This window comes from Eschrichtius robustus, chromosome 2 (assembly GCF_028021215.1).
Source record: "Eschrichtius robustus isolate mEscRob2 chromosome 2, mEscRob2.pri, whole genome shotgun sequence".
Lineage (NCBI taxonomy): Eukaryota > Metazoa > Chordata > Mammalia > Artiodactyla > Eschrichtiidae > Eschrichtius > Eschrichtius robustus.
In genome coordinates, this window is record NC_090825.1 from 101,621,713 (window position 1) to 101,647,083 (window position 25,371).

The following is a 25,371-nucleotide window of genomic DNA, read 5'->3' on the forward strand; positions in this document are numbered from 1 at the left end:
TCTGTGTTGTATAGATTGATTTTAAAAGCTGAGTTCAATAATTAATGTTCCCAATATTATAATTATATATGTGTGTGTACAGATATTTATATTTTCACTGTGTAATCAAGTTTTTGGAACTGTAAGGAAGGAAATGTAGCCGTATAAATTACTAAACCTGTACTGCTCAGTGGAGAATATTTCAAGCATTACTTCAAATGGACACTCTTATTCTCTAAACTGTACCAGGTCATGTTACATTTATTTTGCTTTATATTTGGAACTGTACCTTGTATACAGTGTTGTTAGTTGGTTTTCTTGGAATTCCTAAGCACTTTTTTTTTTTTTTTTTTCTTGGCAGAGAAAGGTGAATGCTTTGATGCTGTCACTAAAACCTTTTTAATGATAATAGGTGTTAATCATACCCATTTTCTTCTTGAAAGCATTCTTCTTGGAACCCTTTGGCTTCTTAATCTAATTTGAATACTTTTTAGGTTGCATAGCTGGCATTTTAGTATTCCCCCCACACCCCCATATTGTTTGTAGATTAGGTCCACAGTTTCTTGGCTTCTTTTTTGAATTCCATTTAAAAAAAATCTTCAAAGAGAATTTCCTGAATGTGTACATAGTACATAAAATACTCTCCCTCTTGCATGTCTGGAAAGAGCACTTTCCTGTCTTCCTGGTAGAAAATTTGCCTGGATATGGAATTCTAGGTTAAAGATCATTCACCATCAACCTTTGAAGGCATGTAAAGCCAAAATTTGGAACCAGGTTTCCGATGGATTTCTGTGGATTCTTTTGTTACTCTATAAACCAGGCTACTTCAACTACAAGCCTTTCAGTTGTAGAGGAGAGCCTCGGGGCAGCCTGTGAGGAGGCCAGCTCCAAATGGCCATGAAACCACTGTGTGCTTTCTGCCGGAGTTGTCCTCAGCTTCTTAGAGTAGCAGCCACTTTATAAAGTTGTCTTTCTTTGTACTCATTTACTCCTTCCCTGGATCAGAGTCTTTGATGATAACAAAAACAATGGCTGGCCTTTTCTATTACTGTATTTTGAGTGCTTAATTTTGGTTAATCTTTCCATTGGCAGTGCTATGTCTTCAGTAATTTTTTTTCGAAAGGCTGTGTGGGTTATTTGTTTTCTGAGTTTGCCCACAACTGAGATTGACTTTTTGATGCCTTCTCATGTGAATAATAATTTGCATGATTATAAAATAATATTCTCATAAAATTCTGCAGACATTGCTCTACTTTTCGGGGAGCGGGGAGGCATTTAGTGTAGCATAGAAAAAGTTTGGTCATCCTGATCTCTGTTCCTACTTTATTCCATCAGTATATTGGCAGTACTTTTTTTTCATTGTTGTAATTTTAAAAGATCCAGAATATTAGGTATATTATTTTCCCTGGGAGATGGTAAACCCTTTTGATCTTTCCAGCTTAGGAAACAGGTTTCTTTTGTCTTTGATGTTTGTTCTTGCTCTAATTTTGTTTTTGTTTTTATTATTTTTGTTCTTTTATCAGTGATTTTAATCATTTTGAGTCCTTTTTGGTATCATGAATTTTCTTTGTAAAGAAGAATCATATTAAAAAATGTATATGTACACACAAATTTAATCAGGCCCAACTCTTACACAGCTGTTCTCTAGTGGCAATTATTTAGAGAACTGTTCTTCTTTAAGCAGTGGTTTATTTGAAGCAATATGTTTTTCTCTTAAAAACATTTTAAAATTTCTGAAATTTAGGTGTTTTCAAAGATACGGAAAAAAACGTTGTTGGCAGCTTCTCCACAACCGAAAATAGTATAATTAAATTAATAATATCTCGCAGTTTGGCATCTTAGAACAGAGGAAATTTGATTTAAGGCTGAGTAGGAACAAATTAAAATTGTACACTAGTTTTATTGAATTTTAAATTTAGTCATCAAATATCATAAAAATTTATGATTACAGGGTCTCTTATCATCTTTGCCTTATTTAAAAAAAAAAAAACTTTGTGTGATGTGAATTAATACCTTTGAGAGCTTGGCCCTCAATAGGCACACATTAAATCACTTTTAGAGATACAACTTTTTATAGCATCTAAATAACAGCCTTTTAAATTTTATCTTTCTTGCTTATGCCTACTCAAGAAGGAGAATATGTTGATTTCAAGCCCAGAGTTAATATTTGGTACATCTTGTTCTAACTGAACAAATACTAAACAAACAAACAAGCAAACAAAAAATATATATATATGAAAGGTCACTAAAACTTAGTTTTATATAGAATCCCCATCTGTATTTGGAAGGCACTTAAAAGTTATTTATTAGACATTTTTATTTAGGAAAACTTTTTTTTTTTTTTTTGCTTTTGTTGAAAGTAAATAACTTTGTAAGGTATGAGCTTCTGAAGACAGAGATCATTCAACCTGGAATATGGGTTAAGTCCATCTTTAGCTTAAGTTTATTTTGTTTTTTAGATACATTCCTGAAAAAAGTAGGTGTAAACCAAATTATGAAATATTTTGTCATTGATTTACAGTTTATTTTCAGAAATGTTACTGAAAAGGAAAAAAAAATTGGCTCTAACGTGTAGTCAAAACCACACTTACAAATTGAAATCTTCTCTTTAAAGTCGTATTTATTTTTCTTTTCAGTTTGAAGACTAAGGACTTAATGTTTAGGGCTGTGGCTAGAATTTAGTCACAGGAACAATATAATTTCTGTTTTTTTAAACAAATCTAAATGAAAACCTTAATATGTTTATTTAGTTACACGAAGCTTCCTTAGCTTTACACTGAGGAATTTCTGGAAATCTCTGAGGGCAAGGATGTCTACAAGAGTAGAGGCCTAGACAGGTACATCAGGTCTCTGTGATTTTATGTGAGATAGTTGGAATGGAAACCTATGCCACTATAAACACTGGTCAAAATATACCCAATTAGTTCTCACTTCCTAATCATATTGTCAAAGTGATGAATAGGCAGTGTTGATCAGGATTGGCCAGGCGTTCCATATCCTCTTGGTGGCAGGGTGACTTCGTACATTTGAGGGGATAAATTTGGCAAAATTTTTGGTAATTTATCTTATATATGTATGTGTGTAAGTACATGTACAGGAACAAGGATGAGATATATCTCTCTCTCTATAGATACATTAATCATTAATATATGTAAATAAAATATAAGTATATAGAGAGACATATAAACATATGTTTTATATATATTTATATATAAGTAAACATATATAAACATATTAAAAAATATACAGTGCAAAATACTACAGTAACTTAATATCCATCTTAGGGTCCAAATTAAACAAAGTATGGTAGCAATCGTACATGGTAGTACTATGTATCCAGTAAAGAATGAGGTATGTCAAAATGTGCTGATTAATGAAGATGTCTGATATGTATTAAATAAAGTAAAAAATAAAAGTAGTAGAAAAAATAAAGTAGTAGAACTATATGCTATAGCTCTAGTTGTGTAAGAAAATAAAATAACTTCTATTACATGTACACATACAGAGCTTATATGAGTATAGACAATTTCTGAAAGGATATTTAAGATACCTCTTAAATTGGCAAGGACCTATACAAGTCTCTTATGTAAGAAACATACTTTTCAGTTTACATCCTTTGGACTTTTTGAAAATTCTTTTGCATAAGCACATATTATTATTATTTTTTTTAATAGATCTTTATTGGAGTATAATTGCTTCACAATACCATGTTAGTTTCTGTTGCACAACAAAGCGAATCAGCCATATGCATACACGTCCCCATATCCCCTGCCTCTTGAGCCTCCCTCCCATCCTCTCTATTCCACCCCTCTAGGTCATCTCAAAGCACTGAGCCGATCTCTCTGTGCTATGCTGCTACTTCCCACCAGCCAACTGTTTTACGTTTGGTAGTATATATATGTCAATGCTACTCCCACCCCCTGTCCTCAAGTCCATTCTCTATGCCTGCCTCTTTATTCCTGCCCTGCAACTAGGTTCATCAGTACCGGTTTTTTGGTTTTTTTTTTAGATTCTATGTATATGCGTTAGCATACGGTTATTTGTTTTTCTCTTTCTGACTTACTTCATCCTGTATGACAGACTCTAGGTCCATCCACCTCACTATAAATAACTCAATTTTGTTTTTTTTATGGCTGAGTAATATTCCATTGTATATATGTGCCACATCTCCTTTATCCATTCATCTGTCGATGGACACTTAGGTCGCTTCCATGTCCTGGCTATTGTAAATAGTGCTGCAATGAACATTGTGGTGCATGTCTCTTTTTGAATTATGGTTTTCTCAGGGTATATGCCCAGTAGTGGGATTGCTGGGTCATATGGTAGTTCTATTTTTAGTTTTTTAAGGAACCTCCATACTGTTCTCCATAGTGGCTGTATCAATTTACATTCCCACCAACAGTGCAGGAGGGTTCCCTTTTCACCACACCCTTTCCAGCATTTATTGTTTCTAGCTTTTTTGATGATGGCCATTCTGACCGGCATGAGGTGATACCTCATTGTGGTTTTGATTTGCATTTCGCTAATAATTAGTGATGTTGAGCATCTTTTCATGTGCCTCTTGGCCATATGTATGTCTTCCTTGGTGAAATGTCTTTTTAGGTCTTCCGCCCATTTTTTAATTGGATTGTTTTTTTCATATTGAGCTCCATGAGCTGTTTGTATATTTTGGAGGTTAATCCTTTGTCTGTTGTTTCATTTGCAAATATTTTCTCCCATTTTGAGGGTTGTCTTTTTGTCTTGTTTATGGTTTCCTTTGCGGTGCAAAAGCTTTTAAGTTTAATTAGCAAAGGCCATACAAGCTGAGATTTGGAACCACAGTGTAAGGAGACTGAGGGGGTGGTATGGATACAGATCCTGACAAGAAAAGGTAATATAAAAAGTATTTTTCTACTCTGTAGAATTGTATGCTTTTTATATAGATCAGTATTTACTTGAGAGGAGCACGGGCTCCAAATAGTTAGGGGTAAGGAACTCATGCTAAGACCGCCACCACCCCTCTGCCCAGGGTCCTCTGTTCCTGCAAAGGCCCTCCAGAGGACAGAACCTTGGGAGGAGACTGGATGGAAGGCATTGTCCTCACTCCAGAATGTTTCTCCCACTTGCACGTGTTTCGTTTCCCCCAGTGAACAGGACTATATAAGGGATTCGGTTCATTGGGAATCAGTATTGTGCAGTGATTAAGAAGCAGATTCAGGAACCAAATTGCTGAGTTCAAAATGTATCAGTAGCTACCATGGGCAAGATACTTAATCCATGCCTCAGTTTCCTCACCTGTAAAGTGGAGATAATAGTACCTATCCCATGTGGGGTTGTTGTGACAATTAAATGAGTGATTTTCATGGTAAAGGAGCTTGGAGCAGTGCCTTTATATAAGTGTTATAAAAGTCTTTGTTGTTATTGTTGTTGTTGTTATTATTGGTGTTACCATTTGGGAAAAATTACCTAAATACTTTAAAAATAATAATTAAAAATTTAACTGACATTGAATTGTACATTGATTTTGTACATGCTACTTTACATAGAACATATTTACATAACTGAAGTATATATGCATTGACTCACTCTTATAGGGTTGGTTATTTATAGAAATATTTGAAAAATTGGCTCTCAAACTTATTTTTCTTCCTTTTCTATGTATTGTCTCTGTTTTCTGGCTGCTTTTTCAGATTTTTCTCTTTCTGAATGGTTTTAAACAATCTGATTCTGATTTGCCTTGGATTTTTGTTTTTTATTTTATGTTTCTTGAGCTTGGGTCCATTGGTCTTCCTGGATCTGTGGGTTTATAGTTTCTATCAAATCGAGAAAATTTTGGTCAAGATTTCTTCAAATATATTTGTCTTTCTCCCCAGCCCCTCTCCCCCGTCTCACCTCTACCGTGAGGACTCCAATTACACGTGCATTTTGATGTGTAAAGTCATCCCATAGTTCACAGATGCTCTGTTGATTTACCTTTTAGTTTTTTCCTCCTCTATTTTGTTTTGTACAGTTTCTCTTGCCAGGTCTTTAAGTTTACTTACCTTTTCTACTGTGGTGTCTCACCCACTATTAATCCCATCCAGTGTTTGGTTTTTTTTTTAAATCACAGACATTTTTTATCTCCTCAATAGGACCCAGACCTGTTGTCTAAGTCTTTTTTATAGCTTCCATACCTCCACTTAACATAGTCAACCTTTCTTCTAGATTCTTTTTTTTTTAAATTTATTTATTTTATTTATTTATTTTTGTCTGTGTCGGGTCTTTGTTGCTGTACGCGGGCTTTCTCTAGTTGCCGTGAGTGGGGGCTACTCTTTGTTGTGGTGCACGGGCTTCTCATTGTGGTGGCTTCTCTTGTTGCGGAGCACAGGCTCTAGGCACACGGGCTTCAGTAGTTGCAGCATGTGGGCTCAATAGTTGTGACTCGAGCACAGGCTCAGTACTTGTAGCGAACAGGGCTTAGTTGCTCTGCAGCATGTGGGATCCTCCCGGACCAGGGATTGAACCCGTGTCCCCTGCACTGGCAGGCAGACTCTCAACCACCGTGCCACCAGTGAAGCCCTCTTCTAGGTTCTTGAACATAAGAAATTTTCTTATAACGATTTTAATGCTTTTGTCTACTAATTTCATCATCTGTGTCATTTCTGGATTAGTTTCTATTGATTGTTTTTTCTTTTTATTATGAGTTGAATTTTCTTGCTTCTTTCTGCTTAGATGCTAGACTTTGTACATTTTATCTTGTTTGGGTGCTGAATATTTTTATATTCCTAAAAATATTCTTGAGCTTCGCTCTGGCATGTGGTTACGTTACTCAGAAATAATTTGCTCTCTTCAGGTCTTGCTTTTAAGCTTTGTTGCTCTGGACTAAAAGAGCTTTTAGTCTACGTTACTTTAGCTCCACTCCTGAGACAAGACCCTTCTGAATTCTCTAACGAACACTTCATGAATTAAGAGGTTTTCTACCCTGGCTTTTGGGAACAGGCACTGTGCCCAGGTGTCTAAGCTCTGAACGCTGCTCTCTCTAATCTCTTCTTGTCCTTGGGTAGTTTCCCCAGTCTCATGTGCTGCTGAGGATTCAGCTGAATGCTGGAGGGAGACCTCTGACAGGTCTCAGGAGTTCCCTCTGTGTGCAGCTCACTCCTCTCCAAAAGTCTCCCCTGGGAACTCGAATCACTATGGCTTTCCCTCACTCTCCCCTCCCTGTCCTTGACTCAGGGGGCCTCATGGCTCTGCCTGGGGTAACCTTAGGGCTCACTCCGCTTGTCTCCCATCTCTCACTGTCATTCATTTCCTCATGTCCAATGTCTTAAGAGTCACTTTCCCCACATATTTGTCCAGTTTTTTAGTTGTTTCAAGTGGCAGGGTTACTGCTCCCTGTTACTCTATCTTGTCCAGAAGTGGAAATCACCCTGCTCTAAGCTCTACCTTAAATTTTAAAAAAAAATTAAAAAAGGAATAAAAACAAATAGTCCTTGTCTACCCACCCCCAGTCTGAAATTCCAGAGGCAGCCACATTCAACTCTCGTTACACGTTTTCCTGGTGTCGCTCTAGATTTTGTACCTCTCACTGCCCCTCTGTTCAGAGAGGCCTCCTCTTACCACACTGTCTAAAACAGCACCCTTGTCTAGCTCTGTCTCATCACTCTGCTGTATTCTTCACTGCACTTTATGTGTTTCGACTTTACCGTATTTGTTTATATGTTTATGATTGGCCTTCCTCACTAGAAAGGATGTATGCTCCATGAAGACACGAAGACTAGGCTCTTCTCTGTTTTCTTCTCTGCTGAATGAATCCTCAGAGCCTAGAACAACTCCTGGGCACATTGTAGTCCCTCAGTAAATATCTGTTAAATAATTAAATGAATGAATGCCAGATACTGTGCTGCGTGTTTTCCAAACATCATCCTTTGCTGCCCCCACCTTAGAGGTAGATAACAACTACTAGGAGCTTGCCAGGAAAGCCAAGAAAGAAGAGGGTTTTCCTGGCAGCAGGGAAAACATGTATCAGAAACTATTAAAAAAAAAAAAAGTCTGGTATGGAATTTAGGAACATAAGATTTATTAAACTGATTCCATTTCTTGCTTCATTTATATTGTCATGGAAATTCTGATTAAGCAACTTCCTTTCCAAGGTGTTTTCCCAGAATTTAAAAGAAAAAAGTCTTAACAGTATTACGTATATTGTGCATTTTAAAAATGGCAACATAATAAAAATATTAGAATTAAAATTTATCACATACTTTTCCCTATGTGTGCACGTGTGTGTATGTATAATACTTCCCCCGCCTTGCACCCAAAGTGAACTTAGCGATTGTGAAAAGTAACTGTGGACCTTGGTAATGGAGCCATCTGGTCGATAGAAGGGATGACATTCCATGAGACAGCTGCTGTGTAATGTGTCTTATCCGTGGCTTTCAGGAGGGGGCACCTGAGGGGCAACCTAGTAGGTTGAACCTTACCGAGTCTTCAACTTTCTCCTCCTTCTGTGGATTCTTCAGCAAACGTGCCAATTAAAGTGATGGTTTTTGTGATGAAGCCTCAAGTAACTGGGCTCGAAACGTAACTTCATTTATTTCATGTAGCTCAGCAGATGGAAACTACTTTCATTGCTCCCACATTGTCCTGATTTAAATCTGGGACCTGACACTAAAAAGAGGGCTCTGTATGCTATTAACCAAGCCCCCAGGTTGAAGCTGTGCTTCTTTTGTTGGTGTTTCTCAGGGTGCTTTCCTCATTGTATTCCTGGCTTTGAACGGTCTTTGCAGAAGAATAATTTTCTTTAGTGAACTAGTAAACAAATTTTTTTCTAAAAAATAATGTACGTATATCCGAGAGTTTGAAGCATATGCATATGTTTTTAGAAGAAAATATTTTCACTAATTCGCCAAAGAAAAGTATTTTTTAGGGGGATTTCTTGGGGAAAAAAACAGTTGATTAAATTGATAAAAATTTACCACTTTAATAAAAGCAGGTTTCTTAAACTGAGTCATGGAACAGAAGATTTTGTTTCTAATTGGAAGGAGTGCAAAAATATGAACACATTTTATGTTTGATGATATAGTTTCTGGCTTTCCAAAAAAGTCGTATTTACATATAAGGCAGAAATATAGAGCCATAGAGATCTATTTTCATAATGAAGGTGTGTGACCTCATATCTCATATTCTAACTTTAAGTAGTTCTTTTTAGGGCTAAAGTAAGCCTGCTTTTAACACTCTTCAGTGTCACATGACCTCAACTTTAGTTTCGTTTTCTTCAGAAGGGCAATTGAAATGGGAACCCAGGCTTACTAAGTCATGGAACAATTCCGCTTCATCTTGGTGATGACAAACTCTCGCTCAGCAAAGCAGGAGTCAAAGACAAACTCTAGGAAATAACAGAGCGCCTTCTCTTCAGCTCCTGTCAAGCAGCCTTCCCCCACCCACTTTAACATCGTGTTCTCATGAGCATTTCATAATATTCCTCATCCCTTGTTCCCCGTCTTGACCCACTGACCTAAGAATCAAGAAAGTGTCATGTTAGTGCCTACTAATTAGTGCACCCAGAGAGCCTTTTCATCTGGCCTTTCAACCTCCTGGAGGTGGGAGCACAAGCTGTCACTCGTATCACGCAGGGAAAATGAACCTTTACTACATTTTCCCTGTTTTGCAAACAGCAGAATTAGCCAGCTGAGACTGGAGATGAATATGCAGGTTAGAAAGAAATTAACCTAAAAGGCACTACTGTTTGCATTCTTGTCTTAGAGACGACACAGCACTGCCGGCATTGAAATACCCATAACGCAATGCCGTGGGCCTGCGATTTTTGCCCGACTGTCGCTGTGGCATCACACTTGTATTTCAGCGCCATCATATGCATTTGGTGAAGTAATTTTAGGAGAGAAGGATTCTCTGATTAAAAAGTTAAGGAGCATTTTGAGGCATTTAAGTTGCCACTGTTTTTAGACACGTTTGTGGGGATACTGCCATTTGTTAGTGAGCATTTGGCTCCAGGGCTCATTAATCAGTGCTGTTGGGCCAGGGTCTCCTGAGCTTTCTGGGTTTTGGGAGATCAGCTACTGTAATTAAAGGGATGAAATATATCATGGTCACAAACTTACCACATCAGACAATTGAGGGTTTGGAACTGGTGGAATTAACCTTTTTTATTTTTTTCTTAGGTGTTTAAGATAGAAGTGCTAATGAATGGAAGAAAACATTTTGTTGAAAAAAGGTACAGCGAATTTCATGCCCTGCACAAAAAGGTAACTTCCCCCCACCCACCCTTTTCTCTATAAGGCAGATGGGGTAACACTAAGCCTGCTTTCTGTAGTTCCTAAGAGCTTTAATAGTTCTTGGAACAGGTTGACTTCTTTTATCATGAAGTAAATTTCCTTTTAAAATAAATTGTTCCATCCTTTCAAGGTGTGCTTTCAGAGTAGGTGGGTTTTCTGTTAAGATCTTTTGCATAAATAGATGTGTGACAGCAAGCTGTTTGTATTATACTGTGCTGGGTATTGTAGGTTCAGAAAGAATAAGACCCAGACCCTATTTTATCCATAAAATACACTTAATGTGTTTTACACAAAGGAAAAAAAAAAAAAGAAATGATCATTTTACAGGAAGAAATTTATTAAAATCAACTTATACTTACATATACATGGAAAAAAATATACATGTCACATGTATTCAAGGACTGCTTGGGGATCATGTAAAGGGGGATCATAGCTTCTTTTGAATTATAAAGGCCGCTCTATAAGACTGGTGTTTCATTTCTCAGCTCCCTTTCATTAAAAGCCTTTGATAAAAGAAACAAGAATGCAAAAGGAATAGCTGAGTTTTGGGAGACATGGTCAGTAAAGAGTAGAAGAGGTAATAATTTTTATTTTCTACCAAAATTTAATGTTTTGAAGGTTATAAATTAGTATTGAGGTGATGAAATTACCTTAATAACTAGAAATACCTCATGAAATTGCCCAGAAAATCACCACATATGAGTTAATACAGTTTTACCATTTTTTCTTTTGTATACATATATATTCACATCTGTGTATATATAATGTGTATGTGTATATATATATATATATATATACTTCCTATATACGAATATATATATTTATACACACACATATACAAAATGTATGGCACAGTTCAGTTTCTTCACTTTTGTTACTTTGTTAGGTAAGAAGTTAGTGGAAAGATACTGAGTAAGTATGTTCAGAAAGAATCTATTCTTTTAACTTCCTTAAGGACCGCTTAAATTTTCTGGAAAATGTCAGTGCATAAATGATGTGATAGTGTGCTTACTCTGTCTTAAAAGCTCTGTAGCATTTTCTAAAATTAAAATTTCTTACTTTTTGGTAGTCAGGAGAATAGAGTATTGAGTAAAAACTTTACTGTAAAAACTGTAAAGTAAAAACTCACTTTATTGAGAAGTGAGTGAGCCTCCTTCCCTCTGTTTTCTTTTAAAGAGGAGCCGTCAGTTATCTGTACACTTTTCCATTGGGATGGCAAGGGATAATTTACCTTGAATTTTCCAGTTAAAATTGTGTCACATCCAGGTTTACTTCCGAAAGAAGCAACACAGGTGAAATACAGATTTAGGCTGGGTGTTGCCAGCTGACTTTACAAAAGCCCTACCCCTCAACCCGGGGCCTCAAAGAGAAACAAACATGGAGTCTGGGTCTCACGTCCTTCTCAAGGATTTCTGGCTTTGTTCCCTTGTTTATCGAGGAAACAGATTCTAAAGAGATTTCTGCTGGGTACCTCATGAAATAAGTCTGTACAATGGGATTAAAACCAGAACTCCTCCCCCTCCCCAGCCTCTGATGCTAGAGTCTGGACCAGGCAGCCTGTCACATGCAAGCCTCCTTCCTAACCTGCCAGGTCTCCATTACCCCGACACAGCCCAGCTGTCCCCACCAGATACTTGGGGACCAACTCCACACAAGGCACAGCTGGGTGACTGCCGATTAGGCCCGCCCTGGGCAAGAGGCTGCCCATGCTTCTTACGAGTGGAGGGTGACTCACTCTGCTCTCTTCTCTAATACAATTTATTTTCTCCTGCAGAAGAGGACCCTTTCCCCAGTGATTACAGGCAGTTCTTAGATTCTCACAGTCAAAAAAAATTTCTAGATTTTCTAGGACTCTTCTCCCAACTTCTGCAATTCTGTTAATAATTTTAGCTATTCTTAAAATTACATCATCAAGTCTATTAGAATGAAGAGAGTAGAAATTCTCAGATCTCTCAATTTTGCATGTTTTTGGCAGCCTCATTAAAACATCCTTACAGGGACTTAGAGAAAAAAATAACATTGTGGGGCAGAGTTTTAGCTGGCAGACACTAAATCCTGCGTGTTATAGAGCAGAAAGGGGCTTCTAGAAGTCTCCTTTATTTGTCCCATTTTATAATTGTATTAGATTTGGTGAAAAGGTAACTTATTATAAAAGACAATTAAGTACAAATAATGGCAGGGTGTAAAAATAAACATAAATCTATAATCTTGACTGTAAAGTTGTGTGTTAAGGAGGATTGAAATGGGCAAAAAAATTAATCAGAATACACAAGCTTTAGTGATTACTGCTGCCACCTTGTACAACTTTATCCTTTTATTAGAATTTTGGTACCCCAGTTTCCATATTTGAATTTTGTGACGTGCTTTGAATGTCCTGTTTTTACATGAAATATCTTCCCTTTAAATTCAAGTTAAATCTATTCCTGTTTAATATTTTTGAATATTCAGTTATTTCTGCAGTGGATGCCATTTGCTCTGTTGCCAGTGTCCTGATTTCTCTTACACTTTACATTACACTTGTTAAAGTTTTTAGCCAATGTCCCCAAGTTAATTCTAAAATCGTATAGGAACTATTAATAAGTGCTTTGTACCTTTAGAATAGTAGTTGCGTGGCTCATCTCCATATACCACAAACACACAAAAATGCCTCCTGGCTTATTGTCAGGCTCATTTTGAGGCAGAAACTAAAACCATTACCCATTTGACAGTTCATCTGGTTGTTTGAAGTTCTTGATGATTACTACTTCTCCCAAACTTTTACAATTTTTGATATTAAAGTATGAAAACAATATTCTCATCCTCTACACTTTTCTTAGGATTTCTTTCTAATTTTTGGAAAAATTCAAGAGTTTTATTTATTTATTTTTCCTATATGCTTTATTTTTGTCCCCTCAAGTAAGCTTAGATTTTTAGATTATAAAGCTAAATCTTGCAGAAAGTTTGGGGACAGGAGAAATAACTCCTTGTTACCAACATATATTTCTGCTATGCTAATACAATTGCTATTTTCCTTCTTTTCTTGCATTTTTTTAATGGAACAAATGCTACTGTGCTAGAGGGGTTCCTTCATGGTGGTAATTATGGTGTAGAAGTTAAGTGCGGAAGCTCTGGCAGCAGAATGTTCCTGAGCCTGCCTTTACCTCTTAAGTCCGTGGAGCAAGTTGAGTGATCTTTCTGTGCCTCCGGTTCCCCCGTTTTAATATGGGAACAGTGAATGTGCTAACTTCACAAGACTGTTTTCCAGACTAAATGAAATCGTGTGCATTGCATGGTCAACTTCTAATGATTGATAGCCTTCATTACATATAACTTTTATTTCCATTTTCAAGACTGTTTCCTTTAAGCTAGATTACAAAAGAAGCATTCTCTGTTAAAGAGTATAGATATTTTTACAGCTCCAGTTATATATTACCAAATTACTTTTTTCCAAAATGGTTATAACAGATTTGTAATGCAACCAGCAAGCATGAAAGTATCTCACCAGCTTTGCATATTACCCCGCCCGATGATATGTATTTAGCAAGCAATATATGTCGCCTTTTTGCTGTTTTAATTGGTATTTCTTAAGTTTATGATTGTAGTCCCTCTTTTTGGAATTCTCTTTATGTGCTTTCCCATTTTTCTGCTAGGGTCTCTGTTGTTTTTGATCATTAGTTTGCATGGCCTATTAATAAAATATTAGCCACTTGATGAAACTATTTTTCACCATGGTCTTTTTAATGTTGGCTTTGATATTTATTTTAATTTGCAAAAGTTTTACATTTTTATGGTCTCTAATATGTCAGTTTCACCCTTTCAGACTTTATGTAAGATTAGTTTTTCTTCCAGAGCTCTGGAAGTATTTGATTTCACTTTCTTTTAGTTTTTCTAGATTGGTACTTTCTGAAGTGTGAACTTTGGGTGACCTGAAGCCGAAGAGTATTTATTAAATTGCAGATTCCTGGGCACCACCAGGCATGCTGAATCAGAATCTTTGTGATAGAGCCCAGTAATCTGCATGTTAAACCAGCATCCCAGGTGATCTTAATGCCTGTTGAAGTTTGAGAATTCCTGTTGTGTCATTATATTTTTAAAGGCATCTCTTAGACACAACCCTCCCTACCTCCCCCTTCATCACACACTGAAGACACAAGGTGTGAAACCTTGGAAGTCTTTCCTACCTTTCTCTTATCTTTCACTTCCAGGGTGTCAGCAAGTCCTGTTGATTCATTCTTCCAAACTTCTATAATAAGCACCATTTAATTTTTCATTTTGTACTTCTACCATCTCAGTCCAGAGTCTTGCTACTTTATGTAAGTATTTCTTTAACTGTTTCTCATCCTTGTCTTCTTATTCATCCTCTGCTGCAGGCAATTTTCCTAGAGCACTATTTTCATCTTCATTTTATTGCTCAAAAACCTTGAAATGTGTCTGTATTATCTACCAAATCATGGACATTGACTTTTGAGACCAGTAATCTTAAACTGTGCATTAATTTTCTATTACTGTTGTAACAAATCATCACAAACTTAGTGGCTTAAGACAACACACATTTGTAATCTTACTCTAAATGTGTCGGCAGGACTATGTTCCTTCTGGGGGGCTTTAGGAGAGAATCACTTTCCTTGCCTCTTCCAGCTTCTAGAGGCTGCCACTTTTCTAGGCTCATCGCCTTCTTTTGTCTTCAGAGCCAGCAATCGCAACACTCCAGCTTCTATTTCCATCGTCACATCTGCTGTCATCACATCTCCTCTCTCTGACTCGGTCACCTCTGCCTCCCCCTTGAGATTACATCGGGCCTACCTGGATAATCCAGGATAATCTTCCCATCTGAAGATACTTGATTTAATCACACCTGTAAGGCAATGCGTTCACAGGTTCCAAGGATTACGATGTTGACACCTTTGGGAGGACCATGATTTTGTCTACCACAAACCCCTTTACTGGCCAGCCTTATTTCTCACTGCTTCTCCTAAGAAAAAGTTAGTGGCAGCCAAGCCCGTCTTCCCGGTCACCCCAGTATATGAAAATCACTGCCTCTCTGTCTTTGCCATGCTGAATGTCCTTCCCTCTGTGTTCTCATCTATTCAAACAAAACTAAAATGTTTCGGGTTCTTCTTCTTTCATGTGAGTTTCTTTTATTCCTTCATCTCTTTGTTCTTGGAACTCCTTTTCCATTTAGGAGATTTCTACTTAAACTTAAAACATCTGAGATAATTAAAACTTAGTTATCCCTAAGCTTTGTCTAACTAGAAGATATATTTTAAAAACTAGCGACCATGTCCTTAACTAGATTTATCCTGGTGATCATTTTGTATTGTATAGAAATATCAAGTCACTGCCAGGAACTAACATAGTGTTGTAGGTCAATTACACTTCAAAAACAAACAAACAAACTCATAGAAAAAGAGATCAAATTTGTGGTTACCAGAGTTGGGGGTGGGGTAGAGGGAGGTGGAATTGAATAAAGGCAGTCAAAAGACACAAACTTACAGTTATAAGAAAAGTTAAGTCCTAGGGATGTAATGTACAACATGATAAATATAACCAACAATGCCGTACATTATATATGAAAGTTAAGAGAGTAAATCCTAAGAGTTCTCATCACAAGGAAAAATATTTTTTTCTTTTTCTTTAATTTTGTATCTATAGATGAGACAATGGATATTCACTAAACTTACTGTGCTAGTTTCATGATCTATGTACGTAAAATCGTTATGCTGTACACCTTAAACTTATGCAGTGCTGTATGTCACTTATATCTCAATAAAACTAGAAGGAAATAAATAAGTAAAAGTAGGGACCATGTCTTATTTTTTGTACCTTCCTCACTGTCTGTTAGTGTTGGGCACTTATTAGGCATTAAATAAGTATTTGGCAAATGGGATATTTGGAGAATATTATGCACTTTTATGAATTGCTGGAGGAATGCTTTGGTCAACAAGAACAGTTTCTACTGTGGGAGTTTAGTTCACTGTGAGTCTAACCCCAGGTTACACTTGCCCCTGTTTCGTAGCTCTGCCAGTACCAGGTGGGAAAACACCAGCACCACACTGAAACCAGAACAGATCCCCACCCTGTTCTTCTGTGGTCACTCTCAGCAGAATATTTTCAAAAAAAAAAAAATAAAGTTATAGGGTGCTCTCCTCACGGCTCAGGCCCAGGCTGTGACAGGGTGAGAGCTTTCTCTGTGACCCCCTGCCCTGCACCACAGGCTGCACCCCGCTACAGCCAGGTAACTTGCACCGTCAATGGGGGTCCTGGAAAGAAGCTTCCCTCCCAAGGCCCCATTCCCCGGTGTGGAGAGGAAAGCCTTCCCTGCATGGCAGACTGCTGAGCCCAGTTTGCATTGCCTTGCCAGCTGTCAGTTCCAGCCCAGCCTTTTATTCACAAAAGTTTCAAGGAAATATGGTGCTGGTTCATTCCTAAATGAATGAGTTCTTGTGACTGCCTACTTTTGGCTTGAGTAGAATATTGCATTCTCATATTTAATTTAACGAAGTCCACATTTCAGAAGAACCAAAAAACTGCCGTATGGGGCTAAACCAGGGGTACGGCACCTCGTGAAGTGTCTCTAAAGGGAACCCTGAGGAGGTTGGGCGACAACACGGAGTAAAAGATTGAATGCTACCCCAAGTGTCCCCCACGTCTTTCCTTAACCTTTTTTCCCTTTTTCATCTTTTTATTCACGTGCTTGGGAAAAGTATTTCTGTTCCTTTCGGTGGAAAATGGTTGCTATCACCAATGTGTATGTGCAGCAGGTCTTTACGAAGTAAGTTCTGTGTCAGCTCCTCTAACAGTATGAGAAGGGAAGGGAGTGGTCATGCCAGGCAGAGGGGATTGTGTTTGTGGTATCGTGGAATCTGGTCACTATCTGCGGGGATCAGAAAGGCCGTTTGGCTGGACGCAGTTAATCATCGGATGGAGTGGCAGAGGGGTATTTATCTTGTAAGCAGCTGAGCCCTCCTGGAGACATATTGCCTTGGGTTTGTCTCTCCTCATCTAGAGCCCTTCATTACTCACCTACAAACGCTGTCACCGAGCCCAGCAGCTATGATGATCGGCTTCCTCAGTACTCCTGACATAAATAAAAAGGAAACATCTTTTCAGTACTATATCTTCAAGATTTTTTATAAGAAGGAGAGAGAGACAGATAATGGAGTTGATTTTCTATTCTGAAATGTAAGAAATGTTGTGGTGCAGTAGTGTTCAAGAAGTTTCTTTTTGTTTAAAGTGAAACTTAATAAGCTTTTTACCTCCAAGTAATTAGCATTTTCTGGCTTTGTTCTTGTTTGAGAAATACCTCAAATAGTGTGGAGATGAGATATGTATTTATTCCCTTACAGATAATCATAAATTACTCCTCTCTCTCTCTCTCTCTCTCTCTCTCCCCTCCCCCAATACTGAATCAGTCTCATCAATAAATTAATATATTATAGTATTTCCCATTGAAGGAAATAGAACTCACCTTTGACCCCATGCTTCCCTCCCATGTTCACCCCCTTGCTCTCCTCTCAGTATAATTCCTGGGAAGAGGAGCCTCTGCCTTCCCGCTTCCCGCTCTTCTTTACCCAGTGTCTTTGACTTTGCAGTATCGCTCTGCACAGTCTGATCATGCCCCTTCTAGAAACGCTTCCCTGACTCAACTTACCATTTCACCGCCTCCTCACTGTTTGCCCTGCCTCTCTTCCCTGCCCCTCAGAGTTGGATGTCTCAGACCGTGGACTTTGTATTAGTTTTCTCCTGCAGCGTAATAGATTGCCACAAATTTAGCAGCTTTAACAACACAAATGTGTTACCTCAGTGTTCCCGTGGGTCAGGAGTCAGGGCACAGGTTAGCTGGGTTCTCTGCTCAGGGTCTCATCGGGCTGAAGTCAGGTGTTGCCAAGACTGTGATCTCATCTGAGGCTTGGGGTCCTCTTCACGTTGTCATGTCCTCGTCTGGGTAGAATTCAGTTCCTTGCAGTCATAGGACTGAGGTCCATTGTTTTCTTGGTGACGGTTAGCCAGGGGTGGTTCTCCCCTCCTCGAGGCCACCCTCAGTTCCTAGCCATGTGGCTTTGTCATAACGCACAGCTCACTTCTTCAAAGCCAGCAGTCTGCCGGGACTGGGTTTCATAAAGTGGGACCTGATCAAGGGATTGCCTGTCTCGTTGTGTAATGTAACCCAACCAAAGGAGTGACTATCTCACCACATTCACAGGTCCTATCCAGACCCAAGGGAAGGAATTTTATAGGCATGCGCACCACGAGGCAGCATCTTGAGAGCTTCTCAGGATTCTGCCCCTCACAGACCTTTTCCTCCATCTGTACCAAACTCCCAATGTCATGGCGTCTAGTTCCATGGCTCTCAATACCACTTAGATATTCTCACTCCCAGTTTACAGACTCATATACAACTGCTTGCAAATTATCTCCACTTGGATGCCTGTTGGGCATCTCTGACTTGAAATCACCAAAACAGAACAATTGATTGCTTTGTGTCAGGATTATCTTTGGTTGGATATAATAGAAACTTGACTAGGTCCCTTAAACAAGTGAGAGATTAATAATTCTCACATTGCAAGAAAACTAAAAGCAGGCAGTCCAAGTTGATGTATCGATTCTGTAATATCTATGTTCCAAGCTCCTTTTATCTTTCTGCTTCACCATCTTTACTTTAAGCATGTGACTTTCACCCTCTGGTTACAACATGGCTGCTGTCCCTCCAGGCATTGTTTCCACATTTCTGGCAGAAAGAAGAGACAGTTTCTCTTTTTGAGGAAAACAGAAGCCCTACCCAGTGGACTTAAACTACATTTCATTAACAACTCTGTCATATTATAAAGGAACCTGGGAAATCAAGATTTTTTGCTTAGCATATTGGCCCTCTGAATGACACTGGTGTTTTTTTGCTTGTTTTGTTTTGCTTTATTTTACAAGAAGAAGGAGGGAGTGAATATTGGATAGGCAGCTTGCAGTATCAGCCATATCCCCACTGTGGTATTCGATTTTGCTGCAAGTGACGCTAGAACTAAAATAATGGTCCTTAACAGTGAGATACACCTTTATTTCTCTCTCACATAAATATCTAAGGCCGGTGTGGCAGTTTCATGGTCCTCAGGGACCCAGGCTTTCCTCTTGTGGTTTCCCTCTTCTCCACACAAGGCTTCCATCTCATGGTGGAAGGTGACTGCTCCAGGTCTAGCCGTTACATGGGCAAGTCAGCCAGCAGGAAGGAGGAAAGGAAAGAAGGAACAGTCCTTCCCTTTAAGAACACTTCCTGAAAGTTGCATAGACATGTCTGTTTACTTGCCTTTTGTCCAGAATTCAGTCATACGGCCACACCTAGCTTCCAGGGAGATTGGGAGATGTGTTCTTTATTCTGGGCGGTCATGTACTTAGCTCAAAATCAGGAGTTCTGTTCTACAGAAGACAGGGACGGTGGATGTGGGGAGATAAATAGTGTCCTCTGCCACCTAGTCTAAAGCTGGCATTCTACCACCTTTCAGTAAACAGGGCGCTGCCAGCTGAGGTCAAAGACCTAAAACAGTCAAAGCCTTGGAGTCATTCCGATCACCTCCACTTTCCACATACTCTGCAGCCTTCTGCTTCTCCCCACCTCCACTGCCACGGCCGTAGTCCACGCCACCATCCTCTTTTGCCTGGACTCCTGCAGGAGCTGCTGACCGGTCTCCTCCACCCGCTTACAGCCCATCTTGTTCATAGAATCTAGCACGAGCTCTTTAAAGTAAAAATTTTATCAGATCATTCCCTTGCTTAAGACATTCACTTTGCTTCCCATGTAAAATGATAGGCAAATTCCCTCTGCTGCAGTGTCCCTTCTCCAGCTCCTAACCTGGCTCCCTCCCAGCATGATTCAGGTGACTCCTGAGACATTCTCACCTCACACAGGCACTTCCCCAGCTGCCCCCCAGCGCACACCCCCGTCTGTTACTCTCTGCCCTCACCCTGTTTCATTAACATGTTTATTGTTTTTTTGTCCATTTCCCGGTATGCAGTCCCCATGAAGGCAGGAGTGTTCCTAACACATAGGAGGAGCTTGGTGTCTTCTGTTCCATGACCTTCTTCAGGGGCTCTTTGTTTACCCTAGAACGTATTTTTTCTGATAGACAAAAGAATAATGTACTTTAACAAATCCTAAATTTATCCATCTTCTCCATACTGTCTGCTACATGGAATCCACCTTCTTCCTGGAGGTTTTTGTTTTAACCTAGACTGATAGTTCTCTAGGCCTGCTGTGCTCAGCTGCCCTCGGGTTTCCCTTCCCCATGCTGATGGGGTAGAGCTATGAGTCCTGATCCTATTTTTCTTCTTCCTTGGTTTAATTTCTCAGTTTTCCGGAACTACATGCTCAAATTTGGGTAAAAGAAGGCATGGGAGGTAAACTTTCTCTCACACTTAATTGATGATATTCTGGTTATAAAAATCCATGTCAAATGGGATCTTTGGAGCATTGATCTTCTAGCAACCACTGTTGCTGGTGACAAGTCAGTTGCCAATGCAGTTCTGCTTCGTTTGCCAACTAACGTTTTTCCCTCTGTCTTCTCTCTGTCCTTGATATTCTGAAATCTTAACAGATAAATGTCAGTAAGTGGTGGATCCTTTTTTATACATTATGCTGGTACTCAGTAGGTCCTTAATCTGAAGACATATATTAGGTCCTATAAAAATTGCTTTTCTTTGAAAATGTCTTCTATTCTTTATGAAAGGCTTATTACTTTCATATTAAATCTCCTAGATTAATCCTATATGTGTTTTATCTTTTCACCTACCCTTTCTCTCATTTTGTTTATTCTACACTTTGAGAGACTTCCATCATTTTATATTCTACCTCTTTTAACTTATTTCTCTGTCATTTTTTTAAATTTCTGTAATCTCTTTCTTCTTCTCTGATGGTTTCTTTTGCATAGCAACCTGTTCTTGGTTTTTTTTAAAACCTGTTCTTGTTTTATAGAAGTGATATCTTCTCAAATCTCCCTGCAGATATTAAAGATCTCTTCTGTTATTTGATTTCTCTGTTTCCTTTGGGATTAGTTGTTCCATTTGTTTTTCTTGTCCTTTCTCTTTCACAGTGCTGGCTTTCCTATGAAAGTGATCTTTGATTGCCCATCCAGTTATTCTGGGTATTTGTCACTGGTTCCTCTGCTTTGGGTACATAAGTCTGGTCCCTCTGTAGGGTGTGTCAACTTAAGGGCTTCATTATAGGGAATGAGGGTAGAGAGGCAGATATTAGGCTGGGGACCCCATGAAAACCAGAATGACTAGAATGGCAAATACCCTTCTTCAACCCAGACACTTCATTCAGTTTCTTTAGGAACACTGACCCTTTTTTTACTGGGTGAGGGTGTGCGTGCTTAGGGATGACACCGGGCTGCTAGTCATCGCTGTGGTCTTTGGCACAGGCTAGGGCACAGACTGGTCCCTCTTCCCACTCCCTCCTCCTCTTATGCCCGTCCTGAGCACAGAGCCTCTCAGGCTGCTGAGACGATTGATGTCCAGACCCTTTGTAGTCCCTTCCTGAGGAGGTCTGGGCTGGGGCTTCCTCTGCTCCGGTGTTTTCTTTATATCGTGCTCCTGCTTTCCATCTTTTAGAAAGCTGTTAATCTCTTGCTTGGTGATTGCCCCTTCCTCCCTGCCCTGTTCTCTGTGTTATTCTGAGACCTATTCCCTTTGGCCTTTTTCTTTTTTTAATATCTACTAAGACTGAATTCAGGTATATGAAACAAGAAGTCCAAATACCAGTAACCTTAAAAAAAGAGGGAGGGGGGCTATTTTTTTCCTCTTAAAAAGCAAGTCTGGAGGCGGGCAGTCTGGGGTGTTGTGGCAGCTCCAGGCGGTGTGCAGGCACCGACTCCTTTTTTCTGCTTGGTCATCTGGGCACCTGTCTTCCATCCTAAGAGTTGCCTCATGGTGGCAAATGGTCACAGCGACTCCAGCCATCATAGTCGCATTCTAGGCAGGAAGGGGTGAAAGGGGAGTAGTATAGAAGGTACCAGCTAGCTGAGTCTGTTCCACTTTAAAAGAGATTTTACGGAACGCTTTTCTCAGTGACTTCTGATTACCTTTGGCCTCCACTCTCTGCAAGGGGGTGTGGGAAATTTAGCTTTTTAAGCTGAATTTAGCTGAATGCAGTATTGTTTCCAATAATTTAGGAGTTTGGTGAGGAAGAAAAGGAGGATAGATTTGGGCTTGCAGCTAATACTTTCACAGTGTTCTGTTAGTGGTGCTTCAGGTGTGGAGGAAGAAGGCAAGCACGGGCTCAGCCTAATGTCTTGAGCTACAAGTGCTCATCTCTGAAGTGCACAAAGACCCCTTTTTCATGGTGCGCAACAAATTTCAGCTTACAATGGTTAATGAAGATATGCTTATGTATGAGAACTTCTTTTATTACGGTTTTAGATGCTGGGGTTTAGCTGTGTGCATTTTCTTAGAGGTCATTATGCCATTTCTTTGCACGTGTCGTAAAAGAGCAGTCTCAGTTAAGTTTTCCAACTTTTTACTCAGAGCATTAAATGTCTTTCCATTTTAGAGGCAGTGTGTGAGCTTCGTCTGTGTTGCCACTGTAACAAGTTAGCATAAACTTAGTGGCTTAAAACAACAGAAATTTATTATCTTATACCTCTCAAGGTCAGAAATCCAAATTGAGTTTCACTGGGCTAAAGTTAAGGTATCAATGGGCTGTAGGAGACAATTCATTCCTTTCCCTTTTCCGGCTTCCGTAGGTCAGCGGGGCTCATGACCCTTCCTCCATCACCTAAGCCAGTCATGTAGCACCTTCCAGTCTCTCCCTGACCCTGGTCCTCGTGCCTCCCTCCCGATAAATGAGGATCCTTACGGTTACATTGAGCCCACCTGGATAATCTAGGGTACTCTCTCCGTTGTAAGACACTTAATTTAATCAGATATATAAAGTACTTGGCCCTGTAAGGTAATATTCACAGATTTAGGATGCGGATGTGGTAGGATGCACCTGTGACAGGCAGCTCTAACTCAACGTTCGATAGAATTTTCCTTTATCTATATAGTCCCTTAAGACTGCTGCCCAGAAAGGCTTAGCTGAGAACATGAACAAAATTTAGACCTAATGCTTAGGCATTTTGGAAGGATCAGTCTTTCCTTTTTAGAACTTTTTTTAATAGAACTTTTTTTAATAGAACTTTTAAGAAACTCTCCATATGATGTGGTCTAGTTCATATGGCATTTCCAGGGATGATGGATATATACAATTGCATTCTGTTTTCCTTTTTTATGTGAAAAATATGTGGAAAGACTTTTCATCAGAAAAGTACTTCTTCCAACTAAAATTTTGTTGTATTAATTGATTTTGGAAATTATAAACTTCTATACTTCCTTTGTAATTCATTTACTGAACTCTTAATTCTTCAGGAAAAATAATTCCCATCTGAAATGCCAGATGACGTATAACAATAACAACAACTACCAAAACAAAGAACTCTTGTCCTGAAACCTGAACATTTAGGACAGCTAAAGAAAGAATTTTTGATGAAATTTCAGTGTATATATATTTTCCTCTATCTTTTTATTGGAGATAGCAGTGGTTCACTTCCTTTTATTGGCTTTTCCCTCAAATAATGTCATTATAATTAAAAGAGATTTTCTATGTTTTTTTCTGTCTTTATAGCTTAAGAAATGTATTAAAACTCCAGAAATCCCTTCCAAACATGTTCGGAACTGGGTTCCAAAAGTCTTGGAACAACGACGACAAGGTTTGGAAACATATTTACAGGTAAGATGTGTTTAGATCCTCAATTAATGTATTGTAGCTTAAAGAATCATATATCTCAATATTTTTTTCTCAGAACTTATGGGTGAGATACGGAATATATCAAGCAACCAAACATTCTGAGTGACAAGGAAGTTCAAAATTATAAATATGTTGTTGGTTGGTTCTTTTAGCTTTAGTTAAGTTCTATTTAAAATTGGTTATATGGATTCAAGAAGTGAAAAATTAGTATAAAAGTAAAAACCGATGCAGAGTGGTCTGTTTGTTTTTTTGTTCAGCCCGACAAATTACTTTCTGTTTTTTGTTTTCCCCTCCAAGATTTGCTGCTTCTTCGTAGCATTCCCAGCCTTTAGGTGTTGAGTGTTGAGGAGATAATGAGAGAAACTGCATTTTCAGTGGGCCTGGCTGGTACACCTATGGAATCAAATTGAGAACGAGTATATAAAAATTACTTCTATTGAAGTGCCAACTTCTTTGAAAATTAAAATGTATGTTTTTAAAAGAATGCAGAGGATGCTCTTTTCTGTAGCTAAGAGGAGCAAACAGAACTACCTAAGTAAGATAAGACAAAGCAGTCTCTCTGCCAAGTGACAGAAAAAGCAAAAGGAAAGCGTGAGGTGGTGTCAGCTTCTCTGAGTTTTAAAACGAAAAGGGCTAGTGGCCTCAGGTGAATATTCAGTGTAGTCATCAGTAATCCAAAGAGCACTGCGTGAGGCAAGTGCTGAGAGAAGGGTTGGGGGGCTGTGGAAGCCTTGTGTTCACCAGGACACCTGAGTCCACTTGAGGGGCTGACGCATGAGACTGACTGAGGTGAGCGTGGCCAGGAGGGAAGGGGTGGGGAATCTTGGCTCTCAAAAAATGAAGAGCTGGACATCACCTCGGAGTTCTGAGTTTACTGCGATGATCTATCCAAGACATGTTGCATCAAAGAAGTTGGCAGCCATGACTGTGTTCATCCATTGCTATCTTCATCACCCCCTTCAGCGTTAACCCTTGGTGGATTTTATTTGGGTGGGCAACTGTGGACTGTGTGAAGCCATATGCTATGTCCTCTACAGAGCTTTTCTGGTTGGTTGTGCCTGAATGACTAGTAACTAGAAGCTGAGGAGAGGCTATCGCCACAGGCTTGTACTTAGCAATCAGTTCACAGGACTCTCTCCCAGTAGAAAGATGCCAAGAGTCCATCCCTGGTCTCCTGCAGTTTTCTTGGTCTTTACAGTGTTCAAATAGGAAAGCTGACATGTGGAGGCCCTCTGAACCACAGAGGAGGGCTCTCTTCACTGCCTTTGTTCTTCTGCTTTGGGGTGTGGTGGATGGATCCTTCACTGCCTCTCCCTGGCAGTGAGAGATTAAAGGAAGTGGAGACCACAAATGACAGGAAACTGTGTGGCCATGTGCCTTGAGACTCTGTATATGGAG

At 39.1% G+C, this 25,371-nt stretch overlaps 1 protein-coding gene across 1 annotated transcript in view; it reads left to right on the top strand.

Annotated features, from left to right (window-relative positions):
• Positions 1-25,371, top strand: part of SNX24 (sorting nexin 24) — a 160,379-nt gene that overhangs the window by 74,026 nt on the left and 60,982 nt on the right. Inside the window, exons 2-3 of the mRNA XM_068535768.1 lie at positions 10,113-10,196; positions 23,851-23,955. Coding sequence (XP_068391869.1) covers positions 10,113-10,196; positions 23,851-23,955 — 189 coding nt within the window. The remainder of the gene's footprint in view (positions 1-10,112; positions 10,197-23,850; positions 23,956-25,371) is intronic.